The sequence below is a fragment of the Cydia amplana genome, chromosome Z (assembly GCF_948474715.1).
Source record: "Cydia amplana chromosome Z, ilCydAmpl1.1, whole genome shotgun sequence".
Lineage (NCBI taxonomy): Eukaryota > Metazoa > Arthropoda > Insecta > Lepidoptera > Tortricidae > Cydia > Cydia amplana.
This window is the reverse complement of record NC_086096.1, coordinates 37,124,024-37,147,132: the sequence shown is the minus strand read 5'-3', so window position 1 is coordinate 37,147,132 and position 23,109 is coordinate 37,124,024. Positions and strand designations below refer to the sequence as shown.

General features: G+C 43.3%; 1 protein-coding gene across 1 annotated transcript in view; it reads right to left on the bottom strand.

The window, feature by feature from the left end:
* Positions 1-23,109, bottom strand: part of LOC134661245 (spectrin alpha chain) — a 62,659-nt gene that overhangs the window by 591 nt on the left and 38,959 nt on the right. The window contains exons 28-45 of the mRNA XM_063517232.1: positions 22,674-22,819; positions 22,236-22,338; positions 21,688-21,837; positions 19,778-19,915; positions 19,071-19,188; positions 18,229-18,424; positions 16,379-16,581; positions 11,945-12,059; positions 7,986-8,190; positions 7,419-7,623; positions 6,629-6,855; positions 5,870-5,983; positions 5,210-5,357; positions 4,826-4,940; positions 3,320-3,432; positions 2,519-2,668; positions 858-1,028; positions 142-311 (exon numbers count right to left, since the gene is read on the bottom strand). Coding sequence (XP_063373302.1) covers positions 142-311; positions 858-1,028; positions 2,519-2,668; positions 3,320-3,432; positions 4,826-4,940; positions 5,210-5,357; positions 5,870-5,983; positions 6,629-6,855; positions 7,419-7,623; positions 7,986-8,190; positions 11,945-12,059; positions 16,379-16,581; positions 18,229-18,424; positions 19,071-19,188; positions 19,778-19,915; positions 21,688-21,837; positions 22,236-22,338; positions 22,674-22,819 — 2,787 coding nt within the window. The remainder of the gene's footprint in view (positions 1-141; positions 312-857; positions 1,029-2,518; positions 2,669-3,319; positions 3,433-4,825; positions 4,941-5,209; positions 5,358-5,869; positions 5,984-6,628; positions 6,856-7,418; positions 7,624-7,985; positions 8,191-11,944; positions 12,060-16,378; positions 16,582-18,228; positions 18,425-19,070; positions 19,189-19,777; positions 19,916-21,687; positions 21,838-22,235; positions 22,339-22,673; positions 22,820-23,109) is intronic.

Sequence of the window (23,109 nt, the reverse complement as noted above, 5' to 3'; positions counted from 1 at the left end):
TATTAGGTTCTACATTAAACTAATTAAAATGCAATACCTACATACGAGAGGCTAAATAACAATAAACCAAAGGCAAAGCAATATAGACATTGACAGTTGATTGAAAAATAGAATGTCCGTTATAAAGGACACGGGGCTCACCGCGTAGAGCTCGTCCTTGGTGACGTAGGCGCGGTCCTGGTGCGCGGTGATGGCGCGGAACGCGTTCTCGATCTCCTCCGAGGAGTGCACGTTCTCCGTCTCCTTGCTGATCATGAACGCCATGTACTCCTGGAGGGACACCTGCCCGTCGCGGTTCGGGTCCACCACGTCTGTTGGAATCGATGTTTTTGTTACATTATAGTTCACAAACACAACTTTGAGAATCTGGCTTAGTAATTCGCAACAAATATTACAACGCAATTTATTATTAAACAAATAACTAGTCTATTCGAGAAAGAAGTAAATTCTGCAATATAAATATATATTTTGTCAACATTTACAAAATATTCATAAATATAAATTTTAGAGATTAATTAGTCTAGAGCTCATAACGAAGGTTTCGTCTCCTCTAATCCTTTGAGACTGATGTTGTGAAGAGGGTGGTTGGCGGTAACATGCAGAGCGTGACCCATATGGCTTATGATCGCACACTATGGAGGGAGCACACATGGTCGCGATCCTCAGCAGTAGGGACCGAGGAAGAAGAATCCTTTGACCGCCAAAGACGTCAAATGACGCGGCTAAAGGGTGTGTTCAGATCTAACGTATGTGCCGCTAGCGCGCGTCGCGTATCGCTCGCGCAGTACACACGCTGTTGCAGACAGTAGTTTTCGCGGCGCTTTTACCACGTACGTAAACAGTAGGTAGGTACTCACTGAGTATGGCCTCGAACTCGGGGTCGGGCTGGCCCTCCTCCACCATGGGCAGGTCGTAGCCGAGCGCGCGCAGGCACGACTTGAACTCGTGGTGGTTGAGCCGCCCGGACCGGTCCTTGTCGAAGTGCTTGAACATCATCGAGAACTCCTTCAGCGCGTCCTCGCTTACGCCTGTACACAAATACTAAAGTTTTAAACAAGTCAATGTAATGTGAGTCTTGAAACACTAGATTATGGTATTAATACATTTATTCTACTCCCGTACCTTTATTTGTCATTTAAAAGGTCGTCCACACACCTTTAAACCCCTATGTTATAGTTGTCAAGACAAGTCTTTAGTCTATTCCCCAAAAAAGTATTTGTGCATACACGCAGTATCTTTTTGGTACTTTTACGATACTTCGTGTAATCACCACTTAAAAAATATCGAGAAAAAAGCTATCCAAAATTGTAATTTAACTAAGAGCAAGTACCAGGGCCTCATGAGTTACAAGAAGGTGTCGCTGACCACCCGGGCGTGGGGCGCGGGGCGCGGTGGCCGGGTCGCGTATCTTAGATGTACCTATACTTTTGGTTTGTTTACCTACATACGAGTATATGTCCTATATGATTCCACTTTTGTTGAATGAAAAATATTTGTTAAATTTACAATTTCTTTTCAAAGTAAGTGCTTGGTCGTAGAAAAAGTATTGTATGCAACGTTGTTTAACTGAGTTAAAAAATACTCGTGGCGTCTTTATTAACAATTTTCGGCTTCGCCTCAAATTGTTACTCACGCCACTCGCCTTTTTTGACCCCTCTTAAACAACGGTTGCATAAAATACTATAATATTTCAATTTCAAATAGGGAATATTACACGATACTCTGCGTAGCGCCACTTCCACAATCCGTCACAATCTAAGGGTCTATCACAAACGAGAGTCGACATTTTGTTAGCTAACCTCTCTAACACTCTTGCATATTCGAGCGATAAAGAGGCAGATAGCTGTTTCGATTTCGCGTTTCCCGGTAGGCCCTTTGTAAACAACCGCCTTGATGTATCATTGTCACATTTTATTGTCTGTGAAAACTTGTCAAAACATTTTAACTTGTCCGATCCCGCGACCCGAAAACTAATTTTGTCGTTGTCTCCCAGTATGGCTCACATTTGAGCCACTGGGAGTTGAAGTGGGAGGTTTTGAAAATCGTGGGAAATATGGAAAATTTATTTACGGCTCATATTTGAGCCCTTGGGATATGACAGGTTAAGGCACAGTATGTGTAAGTTACTCTATGGTTTACGAAAGGCGCTAGTGCTGCACTCTGGCGGCAGAATTTTGCAGTAATACTCCCTATTGTTGAAAGCTCTGTACGGTAGACGGTTAGAGAGACACCACATAGTGTGGTCTCTCGACCGTCGGCGTCTAGTCAACTCCATGGCTACTGACAGTGTTGGCCGAACGTTAATTGCAATTGAGCATTAACCAGTACATATTGAACCGTAAACCGTAACGGACGATTACGATTACAGTTCAATTTATTAGGGTTAATGGTCAAACATAGTCAATTGCATTAACGTTTCGGCCAACACTGGCTACTGATCGACGCAACGCTGGTGCAACACTGCCGCCTAAAACAGTATTGAACATGTCTTGAAGACTTTAGACAGTATATAACTCACCAGAATGGTTCCTGGCTTGTATCTGCTGCTCCAAGTTGTGCTGCATGCGCATGGACAGCTGGTCGAGCTGGTCCCACTGCTGCGCCAGCCCCACGGTGCTGTGCTCCGTGTAGCGGTTGTCCAGGATCAAGTGCTCCTCCAGCGCGGCGCCTGCGCCAGAGGATGGTTAGTGTGCGGTAGTGGAGGCGGGTTTGGGCACAAAAGGTAAATCTATTTCTACTTTTATTCATACTTTGTGTACTGAAAATATTGTCTAGATCTATTCTAAACATCTAAACGCAAACTAGACACGGGTCAAAAACTATCATATGATACAATTATTATGATAAAATAAGCACCTAGTAATAGATGGAAAAACCACCTCGTATAATAAAAATGATGATTGACATTGAATCTATTGTCTCTCCCTAAAACATGGCGCGTTCACCAATAATTGAGGTCACCGGGGACCGTAGGGCAAACGGCGGGGAACTCGGCCAGCCTTATAGGACCCTTCCGCAGGGTTAGGACCTGGGTGATCTAGTCTAATATAAACATAGTAGGCTAGGTCACCAACATTTTTATTATTTTAGGAGTTTTAGTTATGTAGGTGGGTGGATCAACTATTTCTTGTTGTTATTCTGTCTGGTCAGCCAAGAGATAATAGTAGCATAGTTTCTTAGAAGATATTGTACACCACCTTCCTCTGACACGCTTGGTAGACGACCCTCAATGGAAAGAGTTTATACGTATCACAAAAAAGTGGCAACGATTGACAAGAAAAAGGGGGTTTTAATTATAAATAACACTGGCAGTACATACCCAGCTCCTCTAGACGGCGGAGGTCGGCGCGTCGCGCGCGCACCTCCCCGGCGCGCTGGCGCAGCGTGGCCAGCTGCTGCTCGAGCGACCCGGTGCCTTCCATCATCGATGTGCTGTGGTACCATTATTATTGTGAGTCTTTATTCAAACACAACTCAGTTACTGACTGCCAGAATTAGGAAGAGTACGTAGTTTGACGTTTGTGGGTGTACAGTACCCGGCGATAAGGCGTTCGCTAGCAGTCGCTAGCTGGCCATTGTAAGTAAATTCTGTCGCACGCGTCCGCTCCAGTTAGCGATGCTCAAACCGTTTTTGGTTAACCCGCTCGGGTCCGCTCCGTGCAACCGCGCCAGCTAGCGGACGCCCTAAATGCACGTAGCAGTCACTCTTTCTAATTCAAAATATCTCCATAATATAAATGTAGAATCAATTTATTAGTTAGTTATTCTAATAATTGTTTTATCTTTTCCATAAGGTTAAAATTCAATTAAAAAAAGATGAGGTTGAATATAAATTACATTCAAACGTTAGAAGAAAAACAGATAACCGAATACAAAAATAACAAGTAAACGAGAAAATTAAGACGTAAACATCAAATAAATAAAAAATAGTTTGCTTTCAAACCTTCAATATTTAAATTTCTCTAATTTTGATATCGGTTACACACAAATGTTACACATCGATAAGTACATCAAAAGTAGAAGTACAGAATTGAAATGCTGAAAAAAAAAACGTTTGTTCACGCACAGAACGACAATAAAAGCATCGCCTTTCCACAATGGCCTTTCACATTAGCCGACATGTGAGAAAAGGCGGGTTATGTTATAGTTCCGGCGGTACTTTACCCGTCCCAGCCCAGAAGTTGGTACCTGCGCATCAAGGCGGTGTTAGCAATTCCGTATTTCAACGAATAGTTAAAAATAAATAACATTTAAATGGCTTTGCAAGATACAGTATGTAAGCTTCTTCTTCTTCCAGTGACATCTTCTACCGGAGTCGGCTATCATGAGGGCTATACGGCCTTTAGACACAGCTGCGCGGAATAATGAGCGTATGTATGTAAGCTTACAAGAAGCAAAACTGGGTGTCTAGCCAAGATGGCATTTGTCGGTAGTCATCTTGGCTTGGTAGTTAGCGGACGCCCTTACAATAGGGTATTTGACTGTATCTAAAATAAATTATATTACATCATCCATGAAATAAAGCACCAGAAGATTAATAGAGAGACGTAGGCAGCAGTTATTTTTAGACACAATTTCTATTTTTAAACTCGTATAAAATTATAAAGAGTAGGTAATTTGATCGTGACGTCACATGCTAGTCTTTCATATAAATTCCATAGTAGCAAAATCGTTTTAACAGTTCGAAAAAGTAGTCAAATACCCTATTCACGCACGCTCCGTCTTCCTAAATAATCAGCTTTCTGTCTCGATACGACGGGAGGTTGGACCAATGATATTATATAACCATGGAGTTATAAATCATTGGTTGGGACTAGATACTGACCGGGTCTCGGTGAGCCACTGGTGGAACGCGTTGGCGTGCTTTGCGAACTCCTTGCGGAGCTTGTCGTTCTCCTCCTGGCGTTGGGCCTCCTTCGTCAGTTCGATGTCGCGCTCAGCTGCAAGTCAACGATATAATTAATATAAGATTCAGGCGGCCAAAGTCACAATCGCTATCGCTTCGCAATCGAATCCCTTTGTCTCTCTCTATCACTCTTCCATATTGGTGTGACGGTGACAGTTGCGTTTCGTTCGCTACGGAGCGTTAGCGATTGGCATGTTGTCTACGGGGCCAGATATGTAGGTAATGGACTGTGTGGCATGAAATAGACTAAACCGCGTTATTACTAAAAAAATCTAGGTATGTATATTAATGTACGATACTGACCTATGATCTTGCGCAGATTGCGCCACGTCTCCTCCAAGGCCTCCATGGTGAACCAGGTGTAGGGGTTGGCGCCCACGTTGAACGACTTGATCTGCTCGTCGAGCGCGGCGAGGGCTTCGAAGTCGCTTTGGGCGGATGACAGGGACGCCTGTGCAATCGAATGATTCCTTAAGTAAAACATTTTAAACAGACTGTCTAAGCTAGCTCAAACAAGCAAGAGAGAATAGAAGCGCCGTCATTAACGTCAACAGATAAAAGCCAATCGCAGTAGAAATCACCAGTTTTAGGAATCTCTAACGACGAGGTCTCTCAAGACCTCGTTTACAAAATCTCGCTTACCTGCCATCCCCCTCGTTGCACAATGTACTAATAGTAGGGTGGTACTTTCCGTTCAAGTTATCTCGGATATGAGTATATTTGGTATCAATGCATTCAGTATGGTAGGCATCTTATACACACAAATAGGTACCTATATAAGATGACAAGCGCGAAAATGGTGGGCGTAGTAACTGTGACGTCATAAAGTCGACGGTATAAATAAAAATGCGTTGCTTGACAAGTTCCCAGCAATTCAAAAGTTTAACCGTTACGCCTATCGTGTGCGGCGTTATCGTGGACCTTGTCGGAATCCACGAAGGTTGATTTAGAGTTACTACTCGCCTGGAACTGCGCGTGGGCTTCGCGCAGCGCGCGGATCTCCTCGATGGAGTTGCAGCGCACCGGGTCCGTGAGGTCCTCCTCGGCGTTCTCGAACCAAGAGTTGAACGCCGACGCCTGGCAAACGGATGTGTGGTTAGCGAAAACGTTTGGAATCTTTTTAATGTGGAACTATATCTTAAGGGTCTGTTTTGCTGTTGATGATGATCAAGCAAAACGTTCGTAATGTTTTTTTAAACATATATTTATCACTCGCAACATAAAAACAGAATCCATTGACACTTTATTCACAAGACTCTACTCTAGTTTAAATGCTACAGTGGAACACATAAGCTTGTATAAACTGCTTAAAAATAATGTCATTTTTCGTAGTCGTGTAAAAAGTTACGCTCCATCAATCGAAGACAGCAAAGGAGTCAGTAGGGCTACCGCGAAAACCGAAATTCGCAAATTGCGGGGATCTTTCTCTTTTACTTCAATGAAGGCGTATTTAGAGTGACAGAGAAAAATGCCCGCAATTTGCGCACTTTGATTTTGGTGGTTATAGCCCAGCCAGCCTATTATGCATAGCTTTATCCATCTTTATCCACGTGATAAAATAACTGTCACTGTTTAACACCGTGGGAAAGAAAGTGACGGACACCGTTTTATCACGCTGTCACGTAGACAAGAACGACCATCATATCCGTACTGGTGTCTACACCTGTCGTGCGTCAGTTGACATGTTTGGCGGTCAGAGAGCTACTGTGCTGATGGTGTTACCTTTTTCGCGAACGTGAGGTACAGCTCCTCGATCTGGCGGAACTGGTCCTGCAGCTCCAGGAGGCGCTGCTTCCTGGCGGCGGAGTCGGCGAGCAGCTGCTGCCAGCGCGAGATCACGTCCTGGTGCCGCTTGACGATGGCCGGGGTCTGCTCGTGGTTGGCGGCGACCAGCTGCTCTTTCAGGGAGGTGATGTTTTGGATACCCTCGTGCTCAAAGGCGGCGAGGCCTGCGGATGACAATTCATGTTAAAAATCCGTACTAATATAAGTGGGGAGACACTCCTGACTTCGGGCAAACTCGGCTCAGCATTGCTCCGAGCAATTATTAGGGTTGACACAACTTGACGTACCTTTGTGTGCATGACAGATAAGATAATGACTTTTAGACATGAATTTTGACAACCCTAAATAGCCGAAAGGGAAAGTGTCATAAGTTAGAAAGGGATATCATGATTCGAGCCTGAATCGCTGTTAAACTTCGGTTTTGTAGGAAGTGTACTTTTCGTACGGCAGGACTATTACTTATTCTGTGCTAATATTATAAATGCGAAAGCTAGTCCGTCTGCTCATTACCTCTTCACGCTTAACCTTTCAAATGTGTGTTGTGGTCAAAAATCATGGGTACACAAACCGAAGTGCTGGATACAAAAGAAAAAAATCGTTTTCGAAAAAGCAAAAAAGTTGATCCTAACCGAATTTTAGTCACATTTTTGGAGAACGATTTTTCTTCTCTTTACAGCGCAACTGAGCTTTGAATTGAGCCCACGTACAAGTGTGTACGTTATCTCACCGGCGTCGAACGTGTCCTGCTTGGTGAGGAGTGTCTGCACGGTGGACAGGTCGCGGCCGAACTCGTCGGAGCGGACGTGGGTCTCCTTGTCCGCGATCCACGACTCCACCACGTCCGCCTTCCACAGCAGCTGCAGGTACGCAGAGTTGTCGACCAGCGCGGCCTTGCGGCGCGCCGCTAGGCTGGTCAGCTTCTCCAGTTTGGCCTGAATTAAATTGTAAAAGGTTATTTATACAGGTAAACCAACTATTTTGGCTCAGTGATCCAAAGAGAATCTTGATGGTCTCCGAAACGAGAGCGAGCGACATGTCCCGACCCTACGCAACTTATATTATCAGGCAAAGGTACAATAAAATTGTATTTAGCTGGAATTCAAAAAAGCTTAACTGAGAAACTATAAAAAAAGAGGAATGCTGAAAAAGAGGTGTATACAGGTGTATAGAGGTGAATGAATTGGGGGAATGAATGAATGCACGCGTTCGCCTTGCGAGGCAAATTCGGCCTCGAGAGCCTCGTGCTTGATGCCTTGCACGGACAATATCATGTTACTCTAGAGTCCTGTCTTACCTGCAGCGCGCGGATGCGGTGCTGTAAAGCGTCCGAGTGCAGGTTGCCGGCAGCGAGCAGGCGCTCGCCCTCAGCGGCGAGGTCGCGCACGCGTTCGCCTCGCGAGGCAAGCTCGGCCTCGAGGGCCTCGTGCTTCTTGAGGAGGCCTTGGACGGCGGCCATGCTGTCGCCGCAGTCTCCGACGACTACCAGCTGCTGCTTCTCGCTAAATACCAAGCCAAAGTGTCATATTACATTCATAAATAAATACGTGTAAGTGTACAATTTAACCTTTTGGACGCCAATGACCGATATATCCGCACCGTAGGTTCAACGCCAAAGACCGATTAATCGGTCACATACCACAGAGCAACATAGACCTACGTGCACACGCATAAAGTTCAATTTCAGTTTTGACACTTCGGTGACGTGGCGTCCGCGTGACAGCTTTCGTGTTTGACACGGCGTCGAAAAGGTTAAACAATAAAGTAGTAATTTTACTATACACGTGAGTTTACGCGATCTATACTGCGTTTTATATACCAGATACTAAAATGACAGACCAATTGGTCAAAACGGGGCAAATGAACTGTCATTTTAATATAATAGATAACAGCAAGCAGCGTGCCGTCTCTCATAAGTATCTGTATATTACAACGCGTTCGTGCACGTGTACGCACACGCTTCCGCTTTTGGTACTCTAAAGTTTGATGCAAGCATACAAACAGCAACACTCTTACTGTCCATCGGTGGACCTTATGTCTTTTGTAATAAGGTTTACGAACTGTCAGTTAACAATGTGGGCGATGGGGTTTACTAATGAATGGGCCAAAAATGTTTCCCAAAGTATCACATCCCAAACTATGTTTCCCAAATTATCATTTCCCAAAAAAATGTTTAGCAAAACAACTTATCGCAATTTTTCTGTTAGCAATAGTCTTTTTTGGCAAGTTATTGTTTAGCAAATAATTACTTGGTCAAGTTTAATTTTACCAAGTATTATTTAGTCAAATGTATCATTAAGCATAACTTACATGTCCCAAAATATTACATGGCATACAATTTACATACCAATAGAGGGCCTGCAGTATTTTTATTTTTGCTTTCATTTGAACCTTGGTTTTTTTATCATTTTGGTTATGTTTTACGCAAACGGATGTAATTTGTTGAACCATGAATTCTATGCATTTCGCTCTCACTGACATATTAGTGCGAGCGAGATGTAGGTACTATAGACACAGACCTAGAATCCGCGCTCGCGCTTGACAGACAGCTTAAGTGTGCGAAAGGGAAGCCATCACGTATATGAACATCCCATGAGTGCGAAAGAGTCAGACTACCAATGAGAAAACGTAACCACTTTTGAATTTGACGACGGCCGCTGACGGCCAAGAGCGTATCACGGTAATTTTCAAATTGAAAAATATACACGGATTAGGACGAAAAGTATTAAATAAAGTAATTCAGTGAAGATGGTGTCTTGTAGTGTGCCGGATTTCAGTGTTACAGTGCCAAATAATCCAAGCAAATACTCATTTCAGAGGATTTATGATATTCCGAGCGAAATTTTCATAACGATATTTTGTCAAATTAACAGCGTAAAAAGTGTAAGAAGCCGGTTTATACAGTTCATTATAAGTTTTTCTTCCTTTGTGTGCTAATATTTTATCATATTAGTCTATAATTTAAAATATTTTGTGTAAAAACATAATCTGTTACTTTACGCTAGGGCTTGACAAAATGTTCATATGACAGTATCGATAACTTGTCGGTATATTAATAGCTATGTAATTATTTCTTCACAAGACATCATTAAGATATTAGCTTTTATAACCGACTTGAAATAATAACGAATGTTATACCTTTTTGAAGGTGCTCATGTTTAGCAATAAATTTAAACTTCACTTTCCAACACAGTAAGAGTTACATTAAGATAAATCTGCAAGGATTTTGATAGCACACGCAGTGCAAGTGTTAGTTATACGTCTTAATGTCGTAGAATTTTAACGTTTAAAATAACACATTTGACAAAGTAGTCGATAAAGCAATCAAACATCGACAGATTATTAATATGTTGTAACTTGACATCACTATTTTTGATCTCACATAGACAATTTACGCACACACTTGCATTTCATTTTTGGTCACACTTTTGAAGATTGACAGTTGTTCTTGTTCATCTAATTCTATGACTATAGAAAGTAATTACATGGTTACGTATATGTCAGTGTTGACACTGTCAGTGACTCATGGTTCGGGGTACTGAATGGTAACCGTAAAGTTCCAATTTTAAAAGGCACGTATTTAACCGGTCAACTAATTAATCGAATTTGGGTAGTTTAAAAAAATAGAAATGGCTACTAAAATTAATAGTTTGGCAACAAAAACGGAGCCTTAAAATATATCAATATATGAGTTGTATTTTAATGCCGTTACAGCTTTTGATTATTTTTAGGCAGGTACCAAGTATTTATTTGGCAACTGAATTAATATATTGGATACCATTTATGAAGCACATTTAAAAAAGAAAACGGCTATCTATTAATTAAAAAAATAAGTTCTTTTAAAATATTTTGTTTGGTCATTACACGGTCAACCTAACACGCTCCTCCTCGCTTCGCTCGTCGTCGCACCTATCTGTTGACTCTAGCAGAACACAGTGGTAACTATTGAAATTAGTAATTAAAAATTTAAAGATCTAATGGTATAATGGCCATTAGGCGTTTCATGATTAGAAATTTCGACTATAAGTACCTATACTGACCATTGTTGCGTATTGGTAAATTCATTTGAGGTGTTTTGTGTAAAAAGTGACCAATATTCATTAAATTTAACTGCTTTTGTGTTAAAATACTACCTAGCTGAAACGATATGCTTAGTTATGATTAGTTGATTACTTAGGTGTGAACAACTAGATGACAACTAAATTTTATGATCGCTTTACAATATTATTAGTTGCCAATTTATTATTTTAGACGCCAACCTATCACTTTAAGTTCCCTATAATTTTTTTGGGTGGCTTGATTTTGCTGCCGGTTTTTTTAATAATATGATGCTTATATTTGAGGCTAAATATATTTTTTTTGGCGCTAAAATATTAATGCACAACCAAATTATATGCCCAATGAAAGTTCCTGTTTAATATTTTAGTTGCCCGGTTAATAATAAGCCATTTTAAAACGTATTTATGTGTGGGTTGTTTCACGTTTGCCGAACTAATACGACAATTGATGTAAATAAATATATTATGATTTTGACATTTTGATGATTAAAAATTTAAAAAACATAGTAATTTTTTTGGTACTGCATTGTACCTACCTACTATAACTTAATTTATGAAGATTACCTCCAATCTGCATTACACGGAACTGTGATTTTTTGTATTATTTCCAGTTAGAATCACGAGCTCTTTCGACCCTAATACGAGAAAAAAAGTGTCCCCAAAATTTCATACAAATGCAGCAAAAACGAACGAACGAATTTAGGTTCAAATTTAAATAGTGATGCCTATTTGCCAAATTTGCGAAGTAACAATTTGAGCAAACATCTTTTTGGAATATAATATTAGCCAATAAAAAACGTTTGCTAAATAAGTTTTTGTCCTAATAACATTTGACAAAGTAAAATCATGCCAAATGATAATTTGACCAAATAAGTTATATGCGAAGTGTAACTTTGCTAAAGGTTCCTTTGGGAAATGAAACTATTGCGATAAGTTTGTTGGGAAGTGAAATTTGGCGAAATGTATTTGGGCCAAACGGAAGTACACCGGGCGATGGTACAGTGGGGCAAGTGGTCTACCACCCTACGGTTGAGGTTCATTTGAACGTCATGAGACAACAAGATCGATTTACTTTAAACTCCGTTAGAAAAGTCAACCTTAGCGATCGTTAGATCTCGCAGAAACTTTTGTCAAAACTGGTAGACCACTTTCTTGGCCCACTGTACCAGAAGCAGCCAGTTTCTCAACAGATAGTTACCTGATCCAGGCTTCCTCCTCGTCGACCTTGGCGAGGAACTGCTGGTAGGCCAGGGACTGCTGGAGTTTGGCGCCACGCTCATCAGCCAGCGCCTGCAGCTCCGACCACGCTAGAGCTAATTAAATAAATGTATTGTTAAAATCGGAATAATGACGACACTAGCGGTTGAGTTCATTCATAGCGCTCGATAGGAATATGAGAGATCGCTTGTTAGGCCGCGGACTGGACGCACGCGACCGCCGCTGTCGCTCAAAACGGATTCATACAAGTTTGTAGATTTTGATCGAGTGTTCGCGCTACTCAATATAAATGTATAGACTTGAATGAATGTGTTTTGGACTACGTCCAGTCCGCGGCCTAATGGCGTTAGTGGCGCTGAGTCTCATACCATTTGCTGCGTCCTGCAACACCGTCGACGCTGCTGTATGTGTCCCGTCTACACTACCTTACGAAGGTCGATGATATCGTAAAGTACGTGAAAGCAAAAACCGGATTCATCTTGAGGGTCGCGAAGTTGGAATCTCGACACAATGCGAATTTTAATTCGTTTGTGGTGATCGTTCCGACTGAACATCTAGCGACCTTTACCAAGGAAGAATTTTGGCCGAAGGGTGTCAAGTTTCGGCGGTTCCGCGGCCGGTTCCCTGACACTGCGGGGTTGCGTAATGCGTCGCAATCATAATGTGTTTTTTAGTGTTTAGTTATACTTTTATAATATGTATGCTAGTCTTTAAGGTATTTATGTATGGGCCACTAGTTGCCTGAAATAAAAGATTTCATTTCATTTTCCATTTCATAACAAATACGGTTAATGTATATATAACTTGATAGTGCCAAAAAAATGATCTAAACTTTTATGTTGTGTTTTGGTACGTATCCTTCAAGTTAAAATTTAGTTTTCTCCTAGAAATTATTCTAACAAGCTCAAACTTAATGTGATTGCGCTGCATCTTATCGTTTAGTTCCTAAAGTTACCAGGTTCCAAATGTACGAATATAATGAGATCAGCTCAATGGTATACCATATTATAACATTTCAATTTCAATTTTATTTATTTCCTTTAAATATAATTTTAACATTACAACATGTTGTTCGTAAGGGTAGGAAACGATTCCTCCGTACTAGTAAAAACTGTATGACGGCAGGAAGCACCACCTCTCCCGGATCACATTTAATCTAAGTTTAGACGCAGTATACATAGTATTTACGCATTATACAAAGATAAAGAAGAAAACAAAAAAAAAACAAATGATAAGGCAAACAAGTTTTTAAGTGTATGTGTGTGTGTGTGTGTGTGTTTGTGTGTGTGTGTGTGTGTGTGTGTGTTTGTGTGTGTGTGTGTGTGTAGTTGTCATCACCAGGGAGATTCCAAAGACTGTGAGGCATGTATGGATGGCTATATGTAATAAATAATGTATGTGAGGGAAGCACAACGTATACAAAAAAAAATTAAGTTAAAGACATCAAGCGTTGCATGAGCTGATGGTACATGTTTTGGAGGAAGATAATGTTTTTATAACTGAAGACCTGCTGGCTGAACTGATAACATTATAACTGAAGTTTCTTACGAGAAAATAAAAAGACGTGTAAAAAAAGAAATACTAAGACGCGTAAGTAATGCAAATTTTTAATGCACTAATTTTGACAGCAGTAACAGATTGCACGATCCGCACATACTCTATGGGAGGCAAACGTGTAAGCCATGACCGCCGCCCATGGACACCTGCAACCCCTCTGAAGTCCGTCGATGGCCTTTAAGATGGGAGTACACTCTCGAATGTTTGAAGGTCGTATTGGTTTTGAAATACCGCAGGCGACAGTTCATTTCACAGTTTAGCGGTGAGAAGCAGAAAGTTTCTGGAGAAACGCACAGTTGAGGACTGCCAACCATCTAAACTAAATGATGGAGATGGAAATATAGATATGATCGATGGATATTTGGTGTCAAAATTATAAGATATCGCTATACTTTTCGCATCTTATTATCCCTTTGCCTACGGATACGGTATAATCATATGTATAGGCAAACACCACATGCGACAATGATTGAAATAATTCACATATAAAGATAATAAATTAAAATAACAATTCATGCGTTCGAGATCGTTCTTGAGTTATTATGCGAGTCCTTTTTTTGCCTACTACGTCACTATAATGCCAATTCTTGGGATCGGGTAACTGGTACGGGTACGGGAAAGATAACATGTGTGTCGCCGACCTGGTATGACGTCATCTAGACAATCTGTCTGATTTCTAACCCTTTGAACGCCACGCCTATCGTGTACAACGCGTCATCGTGTACCTTGTCGGAATGCACGCGCCAGTTGACTTTGGCGGGCAAAGGGTTAAAGAATTTATCATTGATTGATATGATTTTTAATTTATTATCGTCCAAATGAAAAAGTTTTCCTTAACGTCCAATAAGAGAAATATCCAGTTTTAATAGAATCTATTTTGAAAAACATCGAGTCTGAAATACGTCCTGTCTGAAATAAATACCGATAGCAAAAACAATCAAACAAAACAGAGCAATCTAAATAATGTAAAACGTTTAGCCGAATATCCATTCAACAACATAGAACCGCCTTCTCGAATAAATCTAACATTGACTGAGCTGAGGCCAGGAGAAAACATAAATCGTCCGTTACGTAACTAGGCTATTTTACTTAAAGTTGCACACTACACGTTTTGGATTTTTAAAGTTATTTCTACTCATAATCAGGAGCTCTTTCGATCCTAATAGGAGAAAATAAGTGTGCCAAAATCAACATACGTTTTTCGGTCTTTCCACTTCCATTACCAAGAGTACCAAGATCATTGACGTATATCTCAGGACGCGCCTTAGGGGCACTAAAAATGGTACTAGTTCAGCGGTGTCACTCACGAATTCGAGCCAAACATGCAGTCTAACGAAATTAGTTGCGACCAATCGCGCGCGTGATTCGAACTCATCAACCAATCGCGTTGTAGCCGTGTCACACCGCTGTATTGGCCCCATTCTTATTGCCCGTAAGCCCAGTATATGCAGCCTGAGATATATGTCAATGACCAAGACCATGAAAAAATATTAAATCTTGGGACACTTTTTTCTCCTATTAAGATCGAAAGAGCTCGTGATTCAGACTAGAAAAAATGAACAAAAGTGTAGTGTAAAACTTTAAATAAATTGTCCGTAACAACAGTAGCACAGTAGGCACTCTCGGCTCACTTGTCGCAAAGTGTCCCTTCTCCACCATGTCGGCCACGATAACTGGCCACTCCTCCTCCATGAGGTAGACCCACCACCACTCGGAATAACTATCAAACGCGACCCGCACCTCCTCTATTGTGTACATGTTCCAATCTGCAGATCGACCAATCCTGTCTTTACATGTGTGACATATTAGGAAATAAGGAGTCTCTAGTTTTTTTCGACGTCAATGTAATTTTACAGAACATATATGTATAAATAATAATATTTAGACATTTTAAACATTTGAAAATGATTTTCAGTAGGTAAATTTCATTCAATAGCGCGACGTGACGTGAGCACTTAACGCAAATGCGTACAGTGTCATTTTGTATGGGATTTTGAGTGTCCAAAACTGCCCGCTTGGCGGGATAGACATAACGCAAGGCGAACACTCGTCGCGCTACCGAATGAAATTTACACTCTGGTAGTTCAACCGGTATATCGATTAGAATACGTTAAATTCGAGCAGCTTTAAGATTTGAATTAGGACGGTGATTCTTTAGATGCTCTGTTTTTTTTCCTATAGCCAATGGTATTATTTCTAAGGTATTATTTTTCAGACTGGATATTTTTGGGCGTTTCAAAGACTATCTTTTATACAAGGTTTTTAATTTCACTATATATTTATCAGTTATCACGCATGCCGTGCATGCGTAACCTTATGCGTAACATAGAAGTGTAGTCATTTGGACACGAGTGGGTAGAAGCAGTGTTGTATTTCTTACTCAACTCAGACGGCTAATAAGGTGGTTGCGTGAGTTTAAGCATTAAATATTTACTTATAAAAATATTTTTAAATTTATATAACTATAAGGGTGAATCAACTTTTTCTTGTCACTCGTTGCCATGGTTAAGTTCTCCTGGGTTTATAACCTGATTTTCAGGCATTTAAGTTCACCAAACGCGCTTTTTTGTGATACTTATAAACCCTTTCTACACGCTTCTGACACGCTTGGTAGACGAAGCGTGTCAGAAGGTGGTGTACAATCTCTTCTAGCAAACTATGCTACTATTGTATCTTGGCTGACCGGACAGAATAACAACAAGAAATAGTTGACCCACCCATAAACACAAAGTACTCGCACGCTGCTGGCATACTACCACATTTGAAAATCTTAACTAAAAATAATAAAGTTAAGATTTCTTTAAAAAAATTGCCCAAGTGGTCGTATTGCAGACACAATAATAATAGTGCGACATACCGAGCGCCTTCAGCCGCTGCTCGATCTCGGGCACGCCGAGGTTGGACACGTCCATCAGCTTCTCGCCGGCCTCCTGCACGGCCTGGATGGCGGGCTCGTGGCTGGCCAGCTCCGCTTCCAGCCGCTTGTGCTTCTTCAGCAGGTTCTGGACGCCGGTCAGGTCCCGCCCGTAGTCGTCAGAGGCCACCAGGAGTTTCTTCTCTCTGCGAGGAATGAAGTATGTTAGAATGGTGTTATTGTGTTACATCACTATATAGTAAAAACAAAGTAGCTTCCCGCTCTCTGTCTCTATGTTTGTCTATTATATATAGTTATATTATATTATATTATATATATATAGTTATAGTTTCGCCATGTCTGTCCGTCCGTCCGTCCGTCCGTCCGCGGATAATCTCAGTGACCGTTAGTGCTACAACGCTGAAATTTGGTATGAGTATGTATATTTTCCACGCCGAAAAAGTGGTACAATAAAATCTAAAAAAAAATGTTTTTTTGGGGTACCTCCCATACACATGAAGTGGGGCGAAAAATTTTTTTTCGCCCCAACCCTACTGTGTGGGGTGTCGTTGGATAGGTCTCTTAAAAAGAATATGAGTCTTCTAAAACCATTTTTTGATCAAATTACTTGTTTTGTAAATAAATGCTATTCACCCTTTAACAGAATTCATTTTACAGTATCTATCTACCTAAAGGTGGCCAGTAACTAACAGTGGCTAGTAATTGCAATTTTACCCTATTTATTATATAGGTAAGTAATAAAATAACTTTTCACTTCTCATGCTCAAAAAGTGCACCTTTATGTCGTGCGTAGACGACATAAAGTTGCTTATTATGTTCTAGAGCATAAAGTAAAATCATCTATTGCGACCCTTATTGACCTAGCAATAAAGTCCAAAATCTGCCATACAAACTGCCAGCCTTGCCGGCGCGCCCGCGCCCGACCGGCGCGCTCCCGCCCGGCGTGCCTCGCGCCCCCGACCGGCCCGAATAAAATTTTCTTTAGTCTTGAATAAATACGGGAAAATAACCTAAAATATTGGATATTTTTGTATGTATATTTTCCTCGCAATCGAAGTGAAAAGCAGAGTGTACAACAAGGGCATAAATTACCATTTTAACCCTCGTCTACTATTTTGCCGAAAAATTTTACAAAAAATTGCCTCGAGGAAAAATGGGTCACTTTATGCCCTTGTTGTACAATCTACTATTTCATTTTAGCTTTGCCATAGTCGAGCAACAAAGAGGTAGGTCTGCATGTACAACTTAGAACGAAGTAACTATACCACCTCATACAAATGTTTTTATTACATATTTATTTTATTTGGTGACGTATATTTTCTAGTACTGAATTATCGATATCGATAAAATAATGTTTCTATCACTGGCTAGATTCCGATAGTGTTTTGTTTTGCCGTGAAAAATCCGAGCTCTGATAATTTGTTAACCCGTGCGAAGCCGGGGCGGGTCGCTAGTTATGATTAATGAACACATCAGGTTTTCTGAATGTGCGCCATTGGTAGTTCGCACCGGTACATGTCACTAACGCCTCGGTCACGAAACAGACGCCCCGAGCGTGCACGCTTGACGCTGACGCCCACAGCTATACATCGGTGTCAACGTTGCGCGTTCGTGACCCTCGAGTATTGATTGACCCGGGGTTTTATTCGGCAATATTCACTAGACACGGCTCCTCGTGTCTGAAGAACTGATGCAGGGTATTCGTCTCGTCTACGCGAGCGAGGTGGTGTGCGGCTAAATTCCGTATGCGTTCGAAACAATTCTCGTTCGCTTGCGCCAGTTCATTCCCTTGCACTGGCCCCACTAAGTATCGATAAGGGTGTTCCACTCACTTGATCCACGACTCCTCATCAGCGATGTCCCTGAAGAACTGGTGCAGGGTGTTGGCCTCGTGCAGGCGAGCGCGGCGGTGCGCGGCCAAGTTTCGCACGCGCTCGAAGCGCTCGTTGATGGCGCTGCGACGCGACCCGATTCCGGCGCTGTCGAACTGACCGCTGGACACCAGCGCGTCGGCTTGCGCGTTCATGTCTGTGACGGTGAAGTTGGTTACACATGTACACAGTAGGGGTAAGTTTGAGATGAAACAGACAGGTTTTTGAACGAACCATTTGCATTTTTCGGAGGTTTCTTAATCCCAACCAAACTGTTTCACGTACGACTTAGGGCTCATTTAGACGGCGCGCGAACTCGTATACGATTTTAGTTACATTGCGGACCATTGAGGTTACATCAATTCAGCCGACCGATCAAATAACGCAATGTAATGAAACTCGCATGCGAGTTCTCGCACCGTCTAAATGAGCCCTTAGTGTAATAGTACGACATATCGTGGGTGATAATTAATGGGCGAACGGCGGTTGCAATATACGTCAAAATCATGTCAAACGATATACGTAATTAAAATTGGTTTAAATAAGACAACATGATTTTGACGTATATTGCATCCGTCGTCCGCCCATTAGTGATAATTACCAATACAAGTGATAATCGCACAAACCTGTTACCAGACTCTTTGTCGTTAGGAGTCTATCCACTAGTCATAGTGACAGTAAAAGCCGCTAGGGATACCATATTAATTGTCACTGTGATAAGTGGCACAGAAATCAATTCGCTTGACCATTCGTGAGCCTTCATGCATCGCAATAAGGTCTACAATTAGTTATGTGTAACTGACCGTTGATCCTGTCCTCGTGCGCCTGGATGTCGGCCTCGACGAGTTGGTGCTTCTTCATCAGGTTCTGGACGGAGGCCAGGTCTTTGCCGGAGTCTTCGGAGGTTAGGAGGCTCTCGACCTGTTGGTGAGGGATTTTAATTATTATGTTGATTGGTAAATTTCACCGTCCTGCCCCGTTGGTAACGCATGTTTTCTACCCGAATTAGAGCAGGGTTAGGATTCTCAGTCATGTATGCATATGGATATGTGTGTGTTCCATCCAAGCGTCGAAGCTACTGAGTCGATATTAGTAAGGTGTCATTTGGCCCATTTTTACGACATAAAGCTTCATTTAAAAGACTATGTAAGAGGAGGGTTTTTTTAACAGAAAGTATTCGGAATGTAGTTTTTCATGCGTTGCTTGTTTGTCTATTAAGATTGTGTAAAACGCACAAATTCTATTTAGACGATAGCTGACACGGGACACCGTACCCTATCAGTACGTACAGCTATCTTAAAAATAATAATTGATTTTTCTAATGATTTCTAAATACATTTGTTTTAAATATATACATATATCTATTTTATTTATCCAAAAACTCTTAAATACTAATATAACAATAAAAAACACCGAGCGAAAACCGCGTACGGTTTATCTGCCGCCATTGTCGCTCGGTAGATTCCGGTTTGGTAGTTATTTATCTAGATATAAATAGCTAAATACTGACCTCTCCGAGCCAGAAGTCGAGGTCCTTGACGGCGGCGATGTAGGTCCTCTGCTTGTTGGCCTCCTTCAGCTTCAGCGACTTCTCGGTCGTCTTCTGCGTGAGGAACATCCATTGGTCCGCGATGGACGCCAGGCGAGCCTGTGTTCAAAGTTACATATGAGTTTATACATGTTATAAATGTTGTCCTAATTAAATTAGAGCTTCTTTAGAGATAACTAGTGCTTCACTCACTTCCTAAGATCTCTATAATTCCAGTACCACTAGTTTTCCAAAGTAGTTTTTACAAGAATCAAACCTTAAAAAACTTCCTAACTTAAAACCTTAAACCAGGGGTCACCAATTAGTTTCTACAGGTGTCCGGTTCTTAAAATAAAATGACCATCGCGGTCCGTTTCTCCTTGAGTTTATTTAATAAGCAAAAAAATAAAATAGGTCGGCAACAGGTTGTCTCCCATGGCCAGCACGGACTGGATCCGCTCGGCGTTGGCGGCCAGCTCCGCCTGTAATCAGAGCCACGTGCTCACCTGCACGGCGTCCTCGCTGCCGCTGCACTGGCCGCGCTGCACCAGGTTGTCTCCCATGGCCAGCACGGACTGGATCCGCTCGGCGTTGGCGGCCAGCTCCGCCTGTAATCAGAGCCACGTGCTCACCTGCACGGCGTCCTCGCTGCCGCTGCACTGGCCGCGCTGCACCAGGTTGTCTCCCATGGCCAGCACGGACTGGATCCGCTCGGCGTTGGCGGCCAGCTCCGCCTGTAATCAGAGCCACGTGCTCACCTGCACGGCGTCCTCGCTGCCGCTGCACTGGCCGCGCTGCACCAGGTTGTCTCCCATGGCCAGCACGGACTGGATCCGCTCGGCGTTGGCGGCCAGCTCCGCCTGTAATCAGAGCCACGTGCTCACCTGCACGGCGTCCTCGCTGCCGCTGCACTGGCCGCGCTGCACCAGGTTGTCTCCCATGGCCAGCACGGACTGGATCCGCTCGGCGTTGGCGGCCAGCTCCGCCTGTAATCAGAGCCACGTGCTCACCTGCACGGCGTCCTCGCTGCCGCTGCACTGGCCGCGCTGCACCAGGTTGTCTCCCATGGCCAGCACGGACTGGATCCGCTCGGCGTTGGCGGCCAGCTCCGCCTGTAATCAGAGCCACGTGCTCACCTGCACGGCGTCCTCGCTGCCGCTGCACTGGCCGCGCTGCACCAGGTTGTCTCCCATGGCCAGCACGGACTGGATCCGCTCGGCGTTGGCGGCCAGCTCCGCCTGTAATCAGAGCCACGTGCTCACCTGCACGGCGTCCTCGCTGCCGCTGCACTGGCCGCGCTGCACCAGGTTGTCTCCCATGGCCAGCACGGACTGGATCCGCTCGGCGTTGGCGGCCAGCTCCGCCTGTAATCAGAGCCACGTGCTCACCTGCACGGCGTCCTCGCTGCCGCTGCACTGGCCGCGCTGCACCAGGTTGTCTCCCATGGCCAGCACGGACTGGATCCGCTCGGCGTTGGCGGCCAGCTCCGCCTGTAATCAGAGCCACGTGCTCACCTGCACGGCGTCCTCGCTGCCGCTGCACTGGCCGCGCTGCACCAGGTTGTCTCCCATGGCCAGCACGGACTGGATCCGCTCGGCGTTGGCGGCCAGCTCCGCCTGTAATCAGAGCCACGTGCTCACCTGCACGGCGTCCTCGCTGCCGCTGCACTGGCCGCGCTGCACCAGGTTGTCTCCCATGGCCAGCACGGACTGGATCCGCTCGGCGTTGGCGGCCAGCTCCGCCTGTAATCAGAGCCACGTGCTCACCTGCACGGCGTCCTCGCTGCCGCTGCACTGGCCGCGCTGCACCAGGTTGTCTCCCATGGCCAGCACGGACTGGATCCGCTCGGCGTTGGCGGCCAGCTCCGCCTGTAATCAGAGCCACGTGCTCACCTGCACGGCGTCCTCGCTGCCGCTGCACTGGCCGCGCTGCACCAGGTTGTCTCCCATGGCCAGCACGGACTGGATCCGCTCGGCGTTGGCGGCCAGCTCCGCCTCGAACGCCTGGTGCTTCTGGTGCTTCGATTGAATGTTGGCCGGGTCCTGTGGGAAAGGAATAATGGAAAAAAAAAATATTTAGATGTAAAAACATGCCTTCAATATTGTGCGACTGCTGAAATAGAGGCGGATTGTCAAAGTAAATTATGTAGTCAAAGTAAATTTACTGCCATCTTTCGACAGAAGATCGAAAATAGCTTTGGCCTACTGTCGAGTAGATGACGTTAATTTTTGTATATTTAACAAATTAACACATATCAGTTAAATAATAAGGATCAAAGTCAAATGGCGTTCTAACAGTTTTAATCTTCTGTCGAAAGAAGGCACAAAATGTACTGTGGCTACATTATTTACCATGACAGTAAGTCTCTACACACTCTATTCTCTTTGCTACTGGTGAATGTATTATATCTGAGAACTGAGGTGACGCAATATAATGTTACCTTGTAGCTCTCCTCGGTGGCGAGCTGCAGTTTCTCGGCGATCCAGTTCTCCATCTCGTCCGCGTCGCGCGAGAACTGCTGCAGGGTCTGCTCGTCGCCCAACCTACCAACATGGAGATTTTAAAACTATTTCTACTTTATATACCTATCGCTAACTAACGTCTTTGGCAGTAAAAGCACAGAATAAGTAATAGTACTACCGTACAGAAAGGACACTTCCTACAAAACCGAAGTTTGACAGCGATTCAGGGTCGAATCATGACATCCCTTTCTTACTTATGGGCACTATCCCTTTCGGCTATTTAGGGTTGTCAAAATTCAAGCCATTATCTTATCTGTGGTCGTTACCCTAATAATTGCTCGGAGCAATGCTGAGCCGAACGGAGCCGAGTTTGCCCGAAGTCAAGAGTGTCTCCCCACTGGTAAAAGTAACAATACCTGGATCTTTTCTCGATGAGCGCCTCCTTGAGGTGGCGCCAGCGGTCGAGCACCTGCCGGCGCTTCTTGTCGATCGGGTCGGCGGCGTAGTGGTCGGACGCGATCAGCTGGTCGGCCAGCGTTTGCAGCTGGGCGATCTTCTCCTCCTATTGGCCACAATAAAATAATTTAGTATCAGTTTAATTAAAAGCAATTGAGCTTATAGATGATTCTCAAGTCTAGTCATAGTCAAAGACGAATAATCTTTTAATTACTTGAATATTACTAAGCTGCTTCCTAGGCGACACCATCGTCTCAAATTATAGGGTGAATCGTTAGTTATAAGGTGGCTAGTTATTGAAGGATGGCCAGTTATTGACACCTTATACTAAAAATGAATTTTGTTTATAGGTGAATAGAATTAATTTTTCGTATAAGGTGGCCAGTTATTCAACAG